General features: G+C 32.9%; 1 protein-coding gene across 3 annotated transcripts in view; it reads right to left on the bottom strand.

Annotated features, from left to right (window-relative positions):
• Galphaq (G protein alpha q subunit) overlaps nucleotides 1-21,141 on the bottom strand; it is a 31,904-nt gene that overhangs the window by 2,643 nt on the left and 8,120 nt on the right. The window contains exons 4-9 of one of the 3 annotated variants that reach the window (XM_088271371.1): nucleotides 19,243-19,397; nucleotides 18,616-18,744; nucleotides 16,843-16,971; nucleotides 13,941-14,070; nucleotides 11,998-12,151; nucleotides 8,955-9,062 (exon numbers count right to left, since the gene is read on the bottom strand). In XM_088271371.1, the coding sequence (XP_088127497.1) occupies nucleotides 8,955-9,062; nucleotides 11,998-12,151; nucleotides 13,941-14,070; nucleotides 16,843-16,971; nucleotides 18,616-18,744; nucleotides 19,243-19,397 (805 nt within the window). The remainder of the gene's footprint in view (nucleotides 1-8,954; nucleotides 9,063-11,997; nucleotides 12,152-13,940; nucleotides 14,071-16,842; nucleotides 16,972-18,615; nucleotides 18,745-19,242; nucleotides 19,398-21,141) is intronic. The other 2 variants (XM_088271369.1, XM_088271370.1) reach the window with 2 other exon arrangements.

The following is a 21,141-nucleotide window of genomic DNA, read 5'->3' as shown; positions in this document are numbered from 1 at the left end:
TGATTTGACAGATAATTAGTTTTATCCTTCCGCTGAGCGAATATGGTTGTGTATACGCTTGAACAACGCTGGGAAATATTGCGACATTACTTTGAAAATCATGGTAATGTTGCAGAATGTGTGCGAAAATTGCGTACGGTTTTTGGAAGAAGAGAAGCACCGTCAGCTCCGTATGTTCGTTATCTTGTGAAAAAAGTGAAAGAAACTGGCATCCTCATCGATAAACCAAAGCGTGAAAAGCCAAAAACAGTGCGTACACCCGAGAATATCGATGTTGTGGCAGAAAGTGTGCGTGAAGCGCCATCAACATCAATTCACCGTCGTTCTCAACAATTGAACATTTCGGAGACATCATTGAGACGAATTTTGCATAAAGACCTTGGTATGACGCCATACAAAGTCCAATTGGTTCAGGAGTTGAAGCCAACTGACCATCCAATGCGTTTTTGCTTCGCTGAGTGGGCCTGCGATCGACTTACAGAAGATGCCGATTTTGCCAAAAAAATCATCTTTTCGGATGAAGCTCATTTTGATCTTGGCGGGTATGTAAACAAGCAAAATTGTCGTATTTGGGGCACAGAAAACCCGCACGCATACATTGAAAAGCCGGTACACCCAAAACGAGTCACTGTTTGGTGCGGATTTTGGTCCAGAGGCATAATTGGGCCATTTTTCTTTGAAAATGAGCAAGGAGTGGCCGTTACAGTCAATGGCGATCGTTATCGGGCCATGTTGAACGGATTTTTGTTCACAAAAATTGAAGAGGAGGATATTGGCAACATTTGGTTTCAACAGGACGGCGCTACGTGCCACACAGCCGAAGCTACACTCGATGTTTTGCGCCCTTTTTTCAAAAAAAAAAAGTTATTTGGCGGACCCTTTATATATACAGTGAAACCTCTATCTAACGTTCCTCGAATAATCGTTTTCCCGGATGTATTGTTTAATTATTCAACCCGAATTCATTTCATATAAGATAGATCGCATTGATCGTTTCTGTCTACCATTTTACCGCATTCATCGTTCGAATCACGCCGCACATTTGACATATTTTGTCTGTTTTTTTTTGCATTCTTCTCATTTTTTGTTACAATCGACAACAATATTCCAACGTGTGGGATAGAAACTATAAAAAGCTTGTGTGACTTAAGGTCGACAGATACAGCAGAGGTCGATATTAATGATGAGGAGCCGCTGCCTGTACTTTTATTTTCAGAAGCAAAGATTATTTAACTGGATCCACGCGGCTCGCATAACCGTATGTGTTTTAACAAGACATGCCCCATACGCGGCTGACATAAGCGTTTGTGTTTTCACTTTGCTCCAAGTTTCGAACCTCAGTTCAACTTGGAGGGATTTTTTCATGGTGTGGAACTTTGGATAAAATAATATGTCAATCCTCGGCCTTATGACATCTGTTGAAATATCTGACTAATAATTTGTAACATCACAAGGATAAATAAAACAACAGATCCCTGATTTTTCTTGCGGTCGGTAATTAGTCCGCGCCATAATCATGCCCTATATCTGTCTCACTCTCGACGCTACGCATCGCCAGTGGGTAAGAGTGACACACGATGCGTGCTTTGATTTATTTATGTTACGATCTAATTTGTTTATATTACAATATATTTCAAGAATAATGTGACACACGTGTATTATAGAGTACCAAAAAGGCACAATGAATGCCATTGAACGTTTTTGTTTAGGAAAATAAATCGTTTCATAACTAAAAACATGATAAAAGTAATCATTTAAAAACGGCGAAATACAGCCGCGCATGAGCGTCTCTTAGGAACAAAGTTAACGCGTTTAAAAGGTTAAAATGCAAGAAACATCAATATTTTTTTGGTTCTGTTAAATAAATACATTTTGCATCTAAAATTTGTATTCTGCTTAGAATTTTAACCCAACCATTGTTATGCAGATTGGGAGGACGGTATCTTTACTCGATTGTATCTTCTTGTGTATTGACTACTTAATCCCGCATCCATTGTTTTCCCGCATACATGGTTTATTTTAATAGGTCCCTTTAGAAACGATAGATAGAGGTTTCACTGTATTTAAAAAAATAATTCAACACTTGTATAATACCACTTAATGAGTTTTATTTCATTACATTGACTAGTTTTGAAAACTAACAGACATTTTCATCTACGGGTGAAAGTAAAACTAACCTGTAGATAAAAACGTCTGTTAGTTTTCGAACCTAGTCATATGTAATGAAATAAAACTCATTAAATTGTATTATACAAGGGTTAAATTATTTTTAAAAATTCAACATGTCATTCCACAAGTTAATGCCGAATGAATAAATAATCTAATTATATGTATTATGTTATCAAAACTAGAGCCAGTGACATGTACCGAATACTTTGAAACAGAAGCTAATAAGTGAGGCAGTTATAATCCCAAAATAGATTTTCGGCACAGTCTTTCCTATGGAACTGTTTTTTTTTTAAACAAAAACATTCAGGCCCACACCCAAAAATTAAAATGTTAGTAATAATTAGTGCTTTACAATAAACAAAATCCATATTTAGACTATTTTAAGTTAAACATACAGAAATATAAACTACATACCTACTTTTTTTATCCATACTTACTCATACATATTGTAACAATGCAATGTTACCTTGATTGTAATATAATATGATACAAATTACACATATATCTCATTTTTTATTAATTTTATACATGGCCGAAAACTTACCATATTTAAGAAACATTTTTTTTTTTTATAAAATTGTAATATTATTTTAATTAACCTTCATAACAATCACATAAAATATAGTGTAGCAGCTTTTTTGTGAGTTGGTGACTATTGGCCAAATTGGTGGTAGTATTTTCCTCAGATTTAAAATACGATAAAACTCCATATTCGTGGATGATGTATTTCAGAAAAATGTATAGAATGCAGAAAGAGAGGAGAGATGTAATGGTTGAAAAGTAATGGTATCCAGCTGTGGTTTCCATGGTAGCATGACTAATCTCACCATAGAGTATGTGAACATACATACATATTTAAAAAAAAGTTAATAAATTGTTTTGCACATTTTATAACTTTATAAAACACAAACCTTGTTTTTAACTACTTTTATATTTGGTACCGTTATTCCAATAAATTTCGACCAAAACCTTGGTTTCTTCAGGGATGGACTTACTATATATAAGTATGAATATGAAGAAGATGAGATATTTATCAAAGAATAATAGCGCCAAAAATGAAAGTGTTTAAAAATAAAGTTTGTGTTACAATTATTTTAATAAAATACATAAATTAACTTTTAACCCATTAATTTATGAATATGCATGCATGAAACGAGATTAACAACTAAAAGGTGGCCGCAAAAATCAGGAATATCAAGGTCACTGGACTTTCACTTGGAAAGCATGCTCTTACCCCAGCAGCTTCCTTACGATGGAATGGTTCGGATAGAAAGCAAAAGATGAATTTAATAATTTTCAAATATAATTGGGACGCTTGTTCTCCAATACATTTCGACAGTGGAGCTCACATTCGGACTTATTTAGTTAGTTTAGTGCTAATTAGGTACATAAATTGTTTTAAATTGACCTCAATTTTTATAAGAATGGTAAAATGACATAATTCTTTTTTTGAATTACCTAACATCCAAGTGACTCTGAAATCTAGCTATGGCTTATGCAACACCGCTTATCATGACACTATTCAGACTTAAAATTTTTAAGTTTCATAGCCTATGCCTACTCGTGAGTGGATTTCCTCTTTATGTTTAAAGTTACTAAAATTTAATGTAATTCACGAGTGAAAATTCTAGGCAAAAACACTCGCAAAATGGCATAATTCTACACACAGCACCTGAAAACTAATTGCGGTGAATGAATGCGTTTTATTTGCAAAAAAAGTGTATGAGAATATAAGCAATAACGATCTTTAAAGGTCGCAATATCCATTTATTGTTGTTACATATAGATATAATAATTGCATTCTGACACTACATTCCGAAAAGCGGTCATTGAGAAAAGAGAGAAAGCTACTGGAGGATCTCTCTTTCTAATCTGGTAGTCTTTGCATCTATTTGCAGAAAGAAAATGACCATAATCAAATTGTCATGATTACAAAAAAAATTAAAGGCCCCTTCTTTTTAAATTAAAATTACCAGATCAGCATATCCAATCGAGCCTGAACTAGAATTGCGGACAGTGGTAATAAGCTCCATTGGGTTTACAACGAGAGAAAAAGAAAAAAAACACTTAATGTATTCTGAATTTGGTGTATGTTGCATATCGCTCACTCCTTTCAACAACATCATATAAAAAAACTTGATTTTTCAGGAGATTGTTCTTAAAGTTTAAAAATATAATGAAATGTATTAAAAATAAATATCAAGCCACTTATTGAACTTTTTACTGCCCAACAGATCTTTTTAGGTAAAACCTGAATATTTTTTCTCCATTTGAAAAATATTTAGTATATTTAAAAAAATAATTAAACAATACCTTTTCTTCAAAATTAAAAAAAACAACACTTTATGCCCTGTAGCGGGTAAATGTTAAGTTAAAAATATGCCGCTTTTGCTGGGATATAGTACATTTTCTGGGCATTCTGAAAACATGCACAACTGAAAATTGATGATTTTTGATATATGACATTCTTGAAAGGAGTGAGCAACATAAAGGGTAATATTAAACAAACACAGTTATATTATAGCTCAAACATCTAATCATTAAATTTACCATGACTGAAGAGAAATTAGTTATTCAAGGAGAATTTAGATGCTGGCGGAAAGAAAAATTAAACTATTATTGATATTTAGACCAAATCTGTGAAAAACATATTACAAAGATTTTATTTTAAAATTATATTTATTTTAATGAATTAGTCAACAGCTACAGACGAGTATAGTCTGTGAAAACACTTCAGAGTATGTTACGGAATTGTCTTCACAGGGCCTGACTAGATTGTTAAAGAATGTTTGCGGCCACCTTTAATTGTGTATATAAACATAAGCATTTTAAGAAAAATAAAATAAATTATAAGGTAAATGAAACAAAGAAAAAATAAACACAAGTAACAAGTTTAATTTATTGGTAATCATGCACATTTCCACTCATATATTATCAATAAATATTAAAAATGGTTAAGAAACACAAAAAGCATTCCACAACATTGATTATAAATAATATACTTAAAAATACAAAGAAGAGATTTTGCTAGGCAACAAAATAACGTATCTTAAAATGTTTTTTGGGAGATAAAACTACATTAAAAAAGAATCATGTCAAATATTTATTGGAAAAGAGTTGAAGGTAAAAAAAAAAAACTTTGTAAATACATTTTTTATGTTACCGAAATGACAATTTATGTTATTGTGTTATTGCAAAAAATATGGGTAGCTATGTAACAGAAAATAAATTAAAGCATTTTGCAAGCCATGTCATTTTATTATTTGACCTGTCCAAGAGTACGGCCACACTGGTGCGGTGAGATGGTTGATGATTTCTCAAATAGCCTTCATGTATTTTTCCCTTCTAAACTTATTTTTTTCTTTAAGATTCTTGGTAAAAATATCGCAGTGCCAGAATAAAACTGTTCTATTTGCAAAAAAAGTGTATGAATCTCACTACAGACATGTTGAATATCTTGGATTGAGAGTAATCATTCTATTCCTTGTGTAATGTCCAATGTGTTTTCTGAATAATTTACTGTGGTAGACAACAAACGGAAATTCTTATTTATTTCATTATAGGAACGGCACTCGAGAAAAATTATTCATCCTTTCAGCTGAACAATTTAAATAAATTTTCTATGCAAAAAATCAATTAATCCATCTTACTGACATTCCGATTCATATATAAATACAAAAATATAGTTGCATTGATCCATTTTCTTGTCATTGATCGTTATAGAAGTGTTATAATGAGTTTTTCCATGCCAACATTTCAGCCACTATTGCACATCAGAGTGGATAAACATGTTTGTACTATTTTGAGTGTGGTTTGCAAACATTCAGTGTGATGGTAATCAAAATGTCAACGCAGAGATGGAAGATAATCATTCAGCACCATACAAAAACACACGCACACACCATTCATTGTTTGTTTGAGTCATTTAAAGTGATAATAATATTAGACTGTGAAATATAATCCCGGCCTATGTGCCATTAAAATGGTTTTCTTTTCTAATTTGGAATTTAGCACATTCCAAATTGAACTTAAAAATATATCTAAAAAATGTTTTTAAAAGAAAATGGAGAAATATTTACATGTTTGTGTTATTAAAAATAAAATATCTAGGCTAAATTGAATTCCTTTAAGGCAGTTTGCATGATAGTATCCTTGACAGCGCAAAATACAAGCTTAATGTTTTCAGTGTCTGTTTTAAAATAAATAAATAAATAAATATTGGTGGATACATAATTATGGTCCCATATGTAGAAGAAACAGATCCCAGGATGAAGCATAAAATAAAAACAAATAAAATGCATATGAAAATAATAAAAAATAGAACACATAAATAAAAATAAAATCATTTGCTAAACTTTAGAAAAACTTAAAAGATTTTTAAAAATGAATTTTCAATTTATTTATAAAGAATAAAATTTAGTTAAATCAATAAAATAAAATAGTTATTACAAAATACATCACGTAAAAGTTGAAGAAATTGGAGATGACCACACGAAAAGTTATAACAAAGTGGGAATCGAACCCGGCAATTGAAAAATTTCTGATTCGCAGTTGAGCACACACATTAAAAATCAAAACACTGCGAAAATAAAATTCAAAATCTTTAACTTACAATATCTCTAAATGGCAAAAATACGGATATGGTTCTTTTGAATTGGTCCACAAAAATGCTTAAGATTATTAATTTTCTCATACTATATGTTCAAAACGTAAAGATATTAATATTAATTTCAAACAAATAAAGTAGATTAATAAAAGCAGCATACAAAAACATTAATGACTAATGAAGCAAAATAAAACAATGACTATATACAGATATAATATACACAAAGCAATACAAATCTACTAAGCTACACAAGGAAAAAATAATACAAAAATAAAACCACCACCATCTCTCCCGAACTTATCAAACTTACTATGTATATGAGCTATAATTATCACAGAAAATTAGTTGATAAGACAATTATCAGATAGTTTGTATCTTAATAAAACACAAGTAAATTTCAGGGTACCAATCCCTTAGCAACTGACATATTCTTCAAAACTATTGCAATCGGCTAGACTAGACTATCACAGAAAATAGGGGGCCACGGGAAATAAAATTGATATAAGCTACTTTAGCTGTTTTGAAAATCTTTCTATATTTTATACGGTTGGTGTAAAATCAATGTGAATTAAGCAGAAATATTATTGCCTAGCTTCGCTTCTCACAGATGTCTAACCAGGACTACCAACCACACTGTAAACGGTGATTACTTTGGTGCCAAAATGTAACATCACTTAGATCAAGGATGCTCAATTGGTCGATCAATTTTGGTCCTTTTAATGTCTAATTGATGATTTTTTCCTAAAATTAAATTCAGATGAAACCTTATTTTCGACAGACTATCAATTAGAGATGTACGAAAAATGTAGAAAAAATACAAAAAATAATAATATGCATACCTTAGATGTGTCGAAAGTGGAGAAGTTACGGCACTGAACTATGTTTGTAGATTTTAGTTTACCATTAAAATAACATACAATATGAAAAATTCAAGTAAAATTCAAGTCCATTCATTTTAAGCAGAACATATTCCAGTAAATATATTACCAAATATAAATTTATTGCGTTGAGAATAAAATATTTTATTTTAAAATTCATTTTTCAAAATGAAATGAATTCAACATATAAAAGAGCATTGTAAAAGTAACAAAAACATATTTAGGGTTTAGTTGATAACAATAGATAATAAAAATTAAATATATTTTATGAAATTCTAGTTCCTCTGACGATTTTTCACAAGGAACATTAGATAATTCCAAAATTCTAAATATGTAATATTAAGAGAAAACATAACAAAAAATATTTATCTAAATTTTCTCTTTTGAACTAGTACAAAAGTGACAAACAAACTCACAAAATGAAGCAGAGAATACTGCTTTTGTTATTTTGTTAATAAAAAATATGGATCACTTTGGCAGTTTATTTCGATTTATTTTATTTTATTTAATAATTCTAGATATATAACATATTTCAAATTATAACATATTTGGGCCGTTCAGTTTCTAACGGGCTTTTCCGCATGTATATGAAAATAGTATATTGTGTAAGGCAAAACACAGAATTTTGAACACCTAATAATGCAACCATTCAAGCAAAAGTCACAACTAACAATTGTTAGAGTGCCCTTCTTCTAAACGTAGCAAATAGATCCAAAAATAGATTAAAACGTAAACCCAAATGTTAAATTTTTAATAAATAAAAAAAAAAGAGTTGGTGTTCATATTATATAAAACAATTTAATACTGTTTCCGTGGATTTAAAGGTGGAGACTGATCGGAGCATTTCGTCGAAACGCAACACCTTACGATGCGAGCATTCAGGCAGTCAGTACACTGAGCCGAGCGCTCCATCCATAGTTTCGGATACTCGGTGATGCTCGCCGCGAGCGATGTTACGACGTTATGTTACGACGAAATGCTCCGGTCAGTCTCCGCCTTAAGTGATCCGTTTTCAAAAATAATTAGTTGAAAAAATTAACAAAAAGATGAATATATTAACAGATTAAAATGCAAATAATCTAGAATATTTACTTTTGTAACAACTGTTGGGTGGGAATGACCCTAAGGCATAATATTTCTTTAATTTTATTTCTTAATTGTCTTTTGCTTATGTGCACCATGTTACGAGCCGAAGAGGACACAAAAGCATTTGTTAATTGGAAAACATTGCTCGAATTGGTTGCTATTTTAAGTGTTTATTTCTGTGTGGTGAGGGAGATAATTGGAAGAAGAATATTTACCTGTTGCGCAAGTGAAGTGCGAGTATATAATTTTCTCACTGTCGGGATTCAGGTCCACAAACATGCGCAGGATAAACTCTCGGGCGGCGATCGCATCCCTCTGCGGACCTGGATAAGCCACAAAACAAAGTGCCAATGTCTACCTCGCATACAACTCCGGGACTAGCGTACTTATTAATTTAAGTTTTACTTGGTAAAGACCACTATTTCTTAAAATCTATTATGACACGTGTCTCGATGCATTCAGCATCATTTTCAAACGTTGTGGAATTTACCAAGTAAACATTACATTAAAAATGGATAGATTTTACCACAAAGTGACTGCTGAATCAATAAATAATATTACTTTTTAACTAATTCAACCAAAATACACGATCTTCTGTTGTGTTACACCGTTTAAATAATATACAAATCTTACAAAACTTTACACTCTGCCGCCATATTTGTTTAATGAGAATGAAAATTTATTAAGAAATAATACATTTTTATTTTTAGTAAGAAATTTACATTTCTTGGGGATAAAAAAAGTTTACTTTTTCTAAAATAGTAAAGGGTCCGCCAAATAACTTTTTTTTTTCAAAAACAGGGCGCAAAACATCGAGTGTAGCTTCGGCTGTGTGGCACGTAGCGCCGTCCTGTTGAAACCAAATGTTGCCAATATCCTCCTCTTCAATTTTTGTGAACAAAAATCCGTTCAACATGGCCCGATAACGATCGCCATTGACTGTAACGGCCACTCCTTGCTCATTTTCAAAGAAAAATGGCCCAATTATGCCTCTGGACCAAAATCCGCACCAAACAGTGACTCGTTTTGGGTGTACCGGCTTTTCAATGTATGCGTGCGGGTTTTCTGTGCCCCAAATACGACAATTTTGCTTGTTTACATACCCGCCAAGATCAAAATGAGCTTCATCCGAAAAGATGATTTTTTTGGCAAAATCGGCATCTTCTGTAAGTCGATCGCAGGCCCACTCAGCGAAGCGAAAACGCATTGGATGGTCAGTTGGCTTCAACTCCTGAACCAATTGGACTTTGTATGGCGTCATACCAAGGTCTTTATGCAAAATTCGTCTCAATTATGTCTCCGAAATGTTCAATTGTTGAGAACGACGGTGAATTGATGTTGATGGCGCTTCACGCACACTTTCTGCCACAACATCGATATTCTCGGGTGTACGCACTGTTTTTGGCTTTTCACGCTTTGGTTTATCGATGAGGATGCCAGTTTCTTTCACTTTTTTCACAAGATAACGAACATACGGAGCTGACGGTGCTTCTCTTCTTCCAAAAACCGTACGCAATTTTCGCACACATTCTGCAACATTACCATGATTTTCAAAGTAATGTCGCAATATTTCCCAGCGTTGTTCAAGCGTATACACAACCATATTCGCTCAGCGGAAGGATAAAACTAATTATCTGTCAAATCAGACATGAGCTAAGTGTTACCATTCACGAAATAAGCACTAGTTGAAAAAAAAAACTTTAGATGGCGGACCCTATATTATTAAGATTTTTATCAATATTTTAAGGCAACATTTTAAAAGAACAATAGAACTACTTTCAGCATACTTTTTTGCTTTTGTTTTTGCAGAGTTTGTAAGAATATAACAGATTTGTCTTTTTATAAATGAGATGAGAAAGATGCAAAGATATGTAACCAAAAATTTTAATATATAAAAAAAAAACACATTAAAAAAACTTATTCATTTAGATTTTTAAGTTTTAAGATTATTTACAACATTTTGAGTGTGTCCAAATACTTGATCACAAAATCTGGATTATCTCCGATTACAGGAGTTATTTTCAAATTATTTTTTGACATCTCATCAAAGATGAAGAAGAATATCGTCAGCCCCCCCGTAAATGCCCAGACTTCCATATTCTTCATCATCTTGATAAGATGTCAAAAAATAATATGTTTTAAGATTAAGTTTAGTTTAAGACCATCAAATCAATGATTGGTATACACAACAGAGGATATGTATAAAAACAAGTGTAAGCAGCTTTGGTAAGAATCTAAATATCATTGTTACATGTTGAAATAGCAATAACCGATGTATAGGGGGTAGAGTACAGTATCTACCAGCAAGGTTACCAGCCTAGTGACTAGCGAGGACATTACAAGGGAACCAGGGTCACTCTTCCCGACCTGTGGCTGCAGTGAAATGTGAATAGCACATTCTGTCAGGATCGGGATTCTCTTGCAGATAGAGCTTTAGGATATACTCCCTCGCCGGTTTGTCGTCGCATTTGGGGCCTTTGTTCGGTTCAATCAGAATATCAGTTTTAATTTAAATTTAAAGAGGCTTATTAAAAGTAAAATGCAATTGGTCCAATTACTCATATCTTTATCAGATTTAAGTCTTGTACTGACATTTCTTGGTGGAACTGCATTTTATATAATAAAATAACAAGTATATAGTTTTTTCAACACATATTTTACTTGACCAGTGACCGGAATTCGTCATTACAGACATCATCAGACTGGTGATATTGGTAACAACGAAAACCGAAAACTCATATTTTCAATTCTGCTAATCATAACCAGCACCAAATGGTGCATAGAGCACTGCATCGCACAGACATAGTGTTACATTGATCGTTTATATCCTGAAGGAAAAGTGATCAGTCTGGCTCAGGCACCAAGTACAGGGTGATATGAAATAAATATTAAAGTAAAAATTCACTTATATTTATTTTGAACCCCTGGGAATCGAACCCGGGAGATCCAGAATGGCAGCCAAACGCCCTAACCAATACATCACGGAGGTAGACAATGTATAACTCAACCTATCGCAAACATTCTCTTATACAGATAACATTATTATTAAATTAAAAGTGTCGAGCATGGTAGCAATGTGCCACCCTTATCTGCTACAACGCAAACGAGGAATGTTTTGGCTATTTCGAACTTTTTAAATATTTAGAAAAATGTATGACATATTAATCATAAATGTAATGAAATTTCTTTTTGACCGGTTACTGTCAACAGAGAGATAGAAATAAACACAGTATGGAGCATAAAAGTGCAAAATCTTACCATCATATTCCGGGAAATAGTCCACAAGATGGGAGTACATGATCTTTTCTTCGAGCAAATCTTTTTTGTTCAAGAAAAGGATGACTGAGGAGTGTTGGAACCATGGGTATGTGATAATGGTCTTAAACAGGGCCTTTGATTCATCCATTCGATTCTGCAATTAACAAATATAACACATTACATATATTGTTCCACAGCAGATTTTTTTGTTTGTTTTTTTTTTTCATGTTTTAATTTTAAATCAAACACAGTTTTTTTGAGTCTACTAAGTTGTATTTTATTAACAAAAACACATAAAAAATTAATATTGTGACAATTGTTTCGCCTAGTTATGGCATTATCAAACGAATGTGAAGATCAAATGGACTGACAGTCCTTATATAGATATACGATTCTAAGTGACAGTTTTAACACGTGCAGCAATAATTTATGGGAGACAACAGTAGCTAATGGGGGATGGATGTAGGTCCGTACCCTTATATTTATTTAGATTTTTTTTTAACTGTCTTAAATTTCGCTGACACTTTTTTTGTTACATACTGTCCACAATAATCTGATTTAAATAATCAATTAACACATGGACATTATTGACCAACAATTATTTTATGTATTTATAAATTTTTGAGTTTTACATTGGTTATACCGTCTTTACGTGTTGTTTACATGAAGGCAATAGCCGTCACTTCATTTTCAATAATAAGCAATCGACAAAAACATCAACATATTTTATCAATATGAAAAATAATGATAATAATACACAAAATTCTTATGAAAGGGAAAAAATTTGTTTGCCATATTCATTTGGATATTTTAAGAAATGTAGAACTTCAAATATGTGCAATTAAAAATGTAAGACCAAGTTTATAAAAGAAATTATACTCTTGATCTAAGAATAATAATAATAATAATAAATAATAAAACCCTTACCGCACCCCAATGGTGCATAGGGCACTGCTTCATATAAACGCAGTGTTATCTCGATCGATTACACATGAAGGAAAGGTGTTCAGCCCTCCACTTCAGGTACCAGTCCAGTGTAATATTGAATAAATATTAGAGTGAAAAAATCACTTATATTTATTAAACCCCCCTGGGAATCGAACCCGGGACCTCCAGAACGGTAGGCGAGCATGCTGACCATTACACTACGGAGGCGGACGAAAATAATAAGAATAATACAAGTAAAAAAATAATTGCTCCAAGTCAGTGATGTGGATATATTTAAAAATAGAAAAAAAAACCTAATTTGCACCTGATGGTGAATAGGGCACTGCATCATATTTATGTAGTGTTATCTTGATTGTTACATACACAAAGGCAAGTTGATCAATCCTGCGCTTCAGGTAATATAAGAGTGAAAAAAAAACTAAAATTTCGACTCCTGCTGGGAATAGAACCCGGGGCCTCCAGCATAATACCTAAGTGCGCTAACCATTACACTACAAAGGTGGACAAATATAAATTTTGCTGAGTGAAAAACTATAGCAAGGATAAATGAAATTAATATTGAAAAAAAAACAGTGTATTACGCAGATTCTTTATACACAATTCACATTTATTTGAAAAAGGCATTTTTAAAATTGTGATAGCCTACTTGTATAGTTATGGATAGAGCTTATTTCCATGTAACGCGGTGGAACGGCGTTCCGGTACCTTTTTTGATTTTTTTTTTAAACTTTCAAAATCAAATATACGAAACAATGTTTATGCTTACGTAATTACAAATGTTTATTTTTATAATTTGTCAAAATGATAAAATATGGTATTGTAATGAATATTTAAATAATATTTTAATTTTAATTTTTAACAAGCGAGTTTTGGGACCGTTTTCGGGAGTTTATAAGTGTCTTCCGGGACCTTTTTTGTTTAAAAAAGCCCTGGTTATGGATGTGATAAGACTGTCTCAAAAAACGGTATGGGGTTAAAATAATATTGGCACTCACCTCGTTCTCCGATTCGAAAAGAATCTGATCATATTCACTTAAAGCGACTAAGAATATGATGGACGTGACATTTTCAAAGCAATGAATCCACTTCCTTCTTTCCGATCTCTGTCCTCCGACATCCACCATCCTGGTAACACATAAAGACACAATATTATAATCATAATTACAAATACATAAACCACTCTTCATTCGTGAGTCATGTTTTGTCAACATACCATAGATGAGGAACTAACATGACAAGTAAAATAAAAATAATTAAATGCAGGTAAAATTTTATTGAATGTTTCAAATGAAATATTGTTTTTTTTTTATACATTACTTTGCTGGAATAATGTTTTACGAATTTCGAATATTGGATAAACAAAATTAATTTTATTCACAGGGTTTCAATATATTTTGAATGAATATTTTGAGTGGGTTACCCACCAAATAAATGTTAATTTGTATTTTTATGGGACTGATTATCAACATAAGAATTAAATATACAAGTATGGTGAAACTTCTTTATAAAGTCATAGGATTTTATGTGTTTAGCTATATTAACAATGCAAATCAAATGTTATTCAAACTTGTAAGAATCATATGAACAATCATATTTTCTGCATTCTTACTGTTATAGCAATCGGGTACAAAAGGACCCATAAGAGGATGTATATAGGAAACAAACATAGTAATCTCCTGATGATTTAAATATCTAATGTGTCTATGGTTCTGTGAAAATATTTAGTTGTTATGATTGCTTACCAGGAACCAGTTTTGATGTTTGAAATAAAGACTACAATTCATTTGGTTATGATAAGTATTAAACTATGTGGTCAAAATGATTTGGATTTCAATAAATCTTAACACTGTGGACAACTGTCGAACGAATCAGGAAAAATGTGTGGACCCTTTCCCAGCAAGTTTCAGTAAATCTACTTAACACATTGTAGTCGGGCGCTTCGAACAATAGACTCTAGCCTATAGCGGGTGTTTTTCGCGATTAGCGCAAAATATATCGCTTTCTTAAAATTGACACAATTTCTAAACCAAATAATATTTTCGATTGAAATTTTCAAAGAAATCATTTATGACATTTGATCATCAAAAATAAATTATAATCATAATTTTTAATTAAGTATTCCGTATTTCACAATTTTAGAAGCATTGTTAACTATAAAAAATAGTCTTCCCCTCCGAGGTATCATTCCCTATGCAATGCTAATATATTCAAATAATAACATGCCAAACAGTAAACAAAACAGTGTGAGCGGTATGAAAAATAGTCCAATACGTGAAATGGCTCAAACTAAACTTGAGATTGAGATCGCATAAAAACTCTAGATTTCTGGGGATGCCTTTACAAGCGACACACTAGCCAATCTGGACAAGACATCTCAAATAAGGTCAACAGACTATCGCCTAGCACCCGCTCTTAAACGCGTTTTATTTCACGCTGATAACAAACCCGTATATTGCCATTTCTCGCCGATAACTGACAGTCGACAAAAACGGCATTTGCCGTGTCCCGCAGTTGACCGACAGTCCGCGAAAAACGGCATGCCGTGTCCCGCCGACAACGTGTTAAAATAAACATAGATAAAACAACATTTTCCGACATGATTTACAAAATTATGGACAAATTCAATCAAGAAATTTGCAAGTTAACATACGACAATAAATATTCACCACTTTTTAATTTATTTTACACATTTTCTTTTGGGATTACAGAATTCCTTTGAAAATCATTATAAAGAAGTTTCACTTTACATAATCATAAATAATGTAATATAAGAGCAGTGTTTAGTGTAAAATTCCATGAATAAAAGCAAAAGCACAAATAAAAAAAAGCTTAAGATTAATGTTGACATCACACAAAACTATTTATCATACATACAAAAAAAACATGCAAATATTATTATCCATAAATGGATAAACACCGTAACCACATTTCAAAAGAAAATATAAAAATACTTACCATATTTATGACGTATTTAATGCAATAGTTTTTGATTCCTAAGAAATGCAGACAAACATATTGGTGATATAGGTGACGACGTATATTCACAACCCACATTTTTATTATACTGGCAACCCGGGCACTAGACATCGTAGGTTACATCTCTTGAATTGACCAAAGACAATGTACCATTAGTAAAGGTATCCTAGTTTAAAAAAAAAAACCCAAGAGACAATAATGAACCTGTCTCAATTTAGTTTTAAAAATATTTCATTCATATACCAACAATATTTATTTAATTTGATACATGAATCATTGTGCCCTTATGAATTATTGGGCCGATAGATGGCAGCGGAACTATTCACTTATTCAAAAAGTTGATTGTATGTGAAATGTTTAGCATTTTTTACAATTGCTTAATTTACAGATGGATATTTAAAAAAAAATATAACGAGATGTAAAATGATATTACGGACACAGATTATAAAAAAAAGTAAGTTAGATAAACATTCAACAGCAAGCGAAGTGAGTATTATAATTTTTTAGTAAAATTATACGCATGCAGTGTTAGTACTGTAGCAACAAGGCAACCGATGTGAGGGAAATGACTGTGTTTTTGCATGAAGTCGTAAAATGGAAAATATACCGTACGCATAACTCGGTTTTATATAATGCAGAATATTAAAAAGTACAAGGAGTTACGGTAAATAATGACTGGATTCGACACGTGAACAAAAATTCAGCTAATAGGTTAGTCGTACATACATGAGGGGATGAATTACTCTAGCGACTCGGGTACAATGTTCCAAGTGAGATGAAACGGTAATTCCGTGGGGGAGATGAGTGCGGAGGATGGATACACCTTCAACATACCTTAGACACCCTCAAAATACTGATACTTTAGCGAGTGAAGGGTCTCGACTCGGAACAGGTTGAGGGAGGGGTAAACTCATTACGTACCTAAACACGATAGAGTCGAGATCAAACGGGTATTCGAGAATTCCCGTAGTGGGTGCTCGAGCGCGCAAAATATCTTGTTCCGTCGGGAGATAGTCCGCGCTCTCGATTCTTTCTAGATCACTCAAATAGCTGCAACAACACGTCACACTCTCAACACCCCCATACACGGTACATGCTCATGTTATATTCACACCATGCAATGTTCATTGCAGCCTCTTCTTACTCCTACTCTATGTACATGTTACACATTTTCATTATCTGTCGATAACAACATATAGCGATTTAACACATTTCAGACGGGTGTTTTTTACGCCTGCAGACCGCTGGCGATGGGATTAGATAATTATGTACATACAGTTAAGACCTCAACAAAGAGATTGGTACATAATATTCTTATAAAAACATTAAATGAGTAAGTCCTTCTTTTCTGATTTTGAAATGAGGCCGGCGTAGAAGGTAAAAATACCCTTCCCGTTCTTTAGCATCAATCGATCAATTGGGTAGAAATACCTTTCCCGTCCATATTGTTTTCATCGTGTTATTATGAGACACAAGCCCTCCTACGTCGAGTTATGAGTACATACTGACACGTGCCATGAAATAATGCACAAATTGAAATATATTAAGTACTGATGTTTTCATGGGTTTTTTAAATCAGCAGTGAATGTGTTAATAACACTAATTTATTACATCTTTTATACCTTCAACATAATAAAAATAATTTTATTTTATATTCTAATTGGTCGAACATATATCACTCCTTTTTTTAATATTAAGAGTTATACGAAAAGAGAAAAATACTACACAAAGCAAAAAAAAGAAATAACCACCTTTATGCGGGGTTATAACTTAGCGAGGACATATATCGGCTGTCCAAATTTAAAACACAGTAAGGGACTTTTTTTTGTAGTATGTTTTTTTGCATTTTTGGACTAAGTAGAATCTACTTAGTCCAAAATGCAAAAAAAAATGTCCCTTACTGTGTTTTGAATTTGGACAGCCGATATGTAGATATACGTAAATCAGTGTAAGAAGAGGCTACAATATTTGAAATAACTTCCAAGTATCCAGATAAAGCATGCTGAAAGAAAATGCCTTAGTAAATAAATTAAATAAATTTTCACGAACATAAAAACAATTAAACCGCATCTACTAAGAATCACACTAAAAGAAAGAAAAAATAGAAGCACTTAGAAGCAAAAAAAATATTGAAGCTGTACCACATGTACGTAGAGTATATATAATTAATGTTTTTCTTGTGTTTGATAAATATCTCAAATTGTGCAAGAATTTCAGTGAAAATTTTTATAAAAACAATTTTAATTGATAAAAGCTATTTTAAAATTTCTAGAACGTTAAAATCTCACATAAACATATACTGAACATTTAAAAGCGTATAAATACACTGTAAAAATTTATTTAAAAATTATTTATTAATATTGGAATGATAAAAAAACTCTGTACAAAATATATCATTAACTTTTAGTTGATTTCGAGAAATTTCCATCATGCAGTGCATTTCTTGTTATGCAAATATAAATATGAATATATGTTCCATAAACACTCAAATTGAGGTGCGCGTGTTTTGAAGTTATTGACCGAGTGATACATATGGTAACGTACATATATAAATATATATTTGCATCCATTAACAGATTAAGATGATTAAACACAAACAATAGTTAAATAAAAGTAATAAAAATGCAATGGCAGGTGAGAGTAAATCGTGCAGTGTAGTCGTATAGATGTTTCCTCGGGCTCGGTGTATTTTACCTAAATCGAATTTCCTCCAAGTCAAATGGGTATTCTATGATCCCCGTGGTGGGCACCCTGACACGCAGGATGTCCTGTTCCGTGGGCAAATAGTTCGTGGCGGCCACGCGGTCAATCTCCATCAAGTAGCTATAACACACATCATGTACACTAGCACCCTAACTCAATCTGGGCTGACAGACAAACACATTAGGATCAATCTTGGGTCGCCGCAATCCTCGTCTATGGCAGCAGACAGCGGCTTTTGGTTCAGTGTTGCCATCTCGGGTAAAGAGGAAGGACGAGGAAACAGTAAAGTTTATGGAATGTGTGAATATACCGTTTTGAAAATAGAATCTATCGATTGTTAGAACTAGCGTTCTACGAGTGCCGCTATTTGTTATTAGTCCACCTCGAAGTGCTACCAAAATATCTGAATAAACAAAGCATAGAGATTATAAGTATTTCCAAGAAATAAGTATTAATTTATTGTGCAAATCAATATACAAAACGAAATTCAGTAAGAAACTATGTGAAAATTGATCTGTTACATTTAGTATTATATTTCTGATACAATTTATTATCCCCGAATGTTTTATATTCATATTCTGTTTGGTGTTTGAGAGTGTAAAGATAAAGGTTTCTTACTATTTGGCAGAGTCGGTGAGTTGGTATTCCCTGCGTCGGTCATAGCACTCCTGGATACCGGCGTCGGCCCAGAGGCCTTTGATAGCCTCAACAAAAGGACTTTCAAATGTTGTGACTGTTTCAAAGTCGACGCTGCGTATTAATTCCGCTCTTTCCTGAAAATTCAAATCAACAAACATTTACATTTCAAATTCAGGCATTATTGAAGCCACATAATATGAGTCAAATTGACATAGGCCGTTAGAATAAAGTAGTAAAAATAAATGGGTCTAAAATCAAATGTATATTATATGTAAAATCAAACTTCCAGTTGTGTTTCTCAGAATGGGAACGGATGTATTAGAGTGGGTTCATAGAGTACACCGAATGGGTACAAAAGAGCTGCGCATTCCAGATGAGTTGGTTCATAAAAGTCACATGCTTTGATCAGATATAACTGCCACGGGTAAATTGATCTTACCAGCTTGCGACTAGCATGCTAAATATGGCAAGCGTGCTTTTGCTGTTGCCGGAACGATGGTGTGGAATGCTGTTTCACCAGCAGTTATAAACGGTGAGAGTAAGATGATTTCTTCGGAAAAAACTAAAAACGCTAAATCATCAAAGTTTGCTAAATCATTTCCACAATTTTCTTTTACTCAATTGAAGCGCCCTTGAGGTAGTATTTTGCGAAAACGGCACTATATAAATTATCGAAAATTATTAATATCATCAATATAAATATTTGGGCTGTTGACTTAATGGCCGGTGGGACCATTCTCAAGAATAGAAATGTCGAGAAGCAGCTTTTTCAAAGAGCATAAACTCCTTAATAATAGAAGCATCAACCTCAATCTGTGATTTGTTCAATGCTAGATATTTTCAGTGTTTCTCTAAGGCGTCGAAAACTAGACATTTACCCGAGCTATCACAAGGAAGATTGGAGCATTCTAACTATGGTGCTGAATCCTCAAAATATCATAGGTTGAGAGAGTTTGATACAAAAAAAGGAAAAGTTATAGACACTACAAAGAAAGGAAGGGTAAAGTACTCTGGGGTTTTATGAGAGGAGAGAAATGTGAAGTAATATGTATTATATTGCGTGGCAAAGTCGTTAAGCCAAGACATATGTATGTCTTAGCTTAACAACTTGAGAGAGTGGTTCCACTGCAGCACTAAGTCACAGTTTGGAGCGGCCGCAGACAAAGCGAAAATTGCCATAACGATTGCCACATTCAGCGTGGAGTGGGACAATAAGAAGAATATGGGTTTAATTTATAAGTAGATGTAGTCCTTAGTCCGCTTCCGTAGTATAATGGTCAGCACGCTCCACTACCGTTCTGGAGGTCCCGGGTTCGATTCCCAGGGGGGGGATCAAATAAATATAAGTGATTTTTTTCACTATAATATTTATTCAATATTACCCTGGACTGGTACCTGAAGCGGAGGGCTGATCACCTTTCCTTCATGTCATTAATATAACATGTATATTAAGATAGCACTGTGTTTATATGATGCAGTGCCCTATGCACAATTGGGGTGCGGATAAGGATTTGAAGAAGAAGAAGAAGAAGTAGTCTTTAGTATTGACACAGTGGTTATTAATAAATCAGTCGATTGTTCGATAAAGTTAGTAATAAAATGTGCAAAAACACAAAGCAACTTTCCGTAATTCTATACATTATCTAATGTACAAATAATTAACATAAGTAATATATGGATATCTAGATGCTAGTGTAATTTTAAAGAAATAGTATGACATTGGAAAGTTTTTGTACAACTTCCATGTTGCCATAAGTACTAGGATTAGTTTCATCCACTTAGTCATTTAGTACCAAAACTACGAGTTTAAAGAGCCCTGTGAGAATTTTACGTAATACATACGTATAGGTAGTAGTGATGTCAAAAAAAGTAAACCAT

This window comes from Brachycentrus maculatus, unplaced genomic scaffold (genome assembly GCF_059751285.1).
Source record: "Brachycentrus maculatus isolate JH-2025_06_01 unplaced genomic scaffold, ASM5975128v1 h1tg000438l, whole genome shotgun sequence".
Lineage (NCBI taxonomy): Eukaryota > Metazoa > Arthropoda > Insecta > Trichoptera > Brachycentridae > Brachycentrus > Brachycentrus maculatus.
This window is presented reverse-complemented; position numbering and strand designations above follow the sequence as displayed.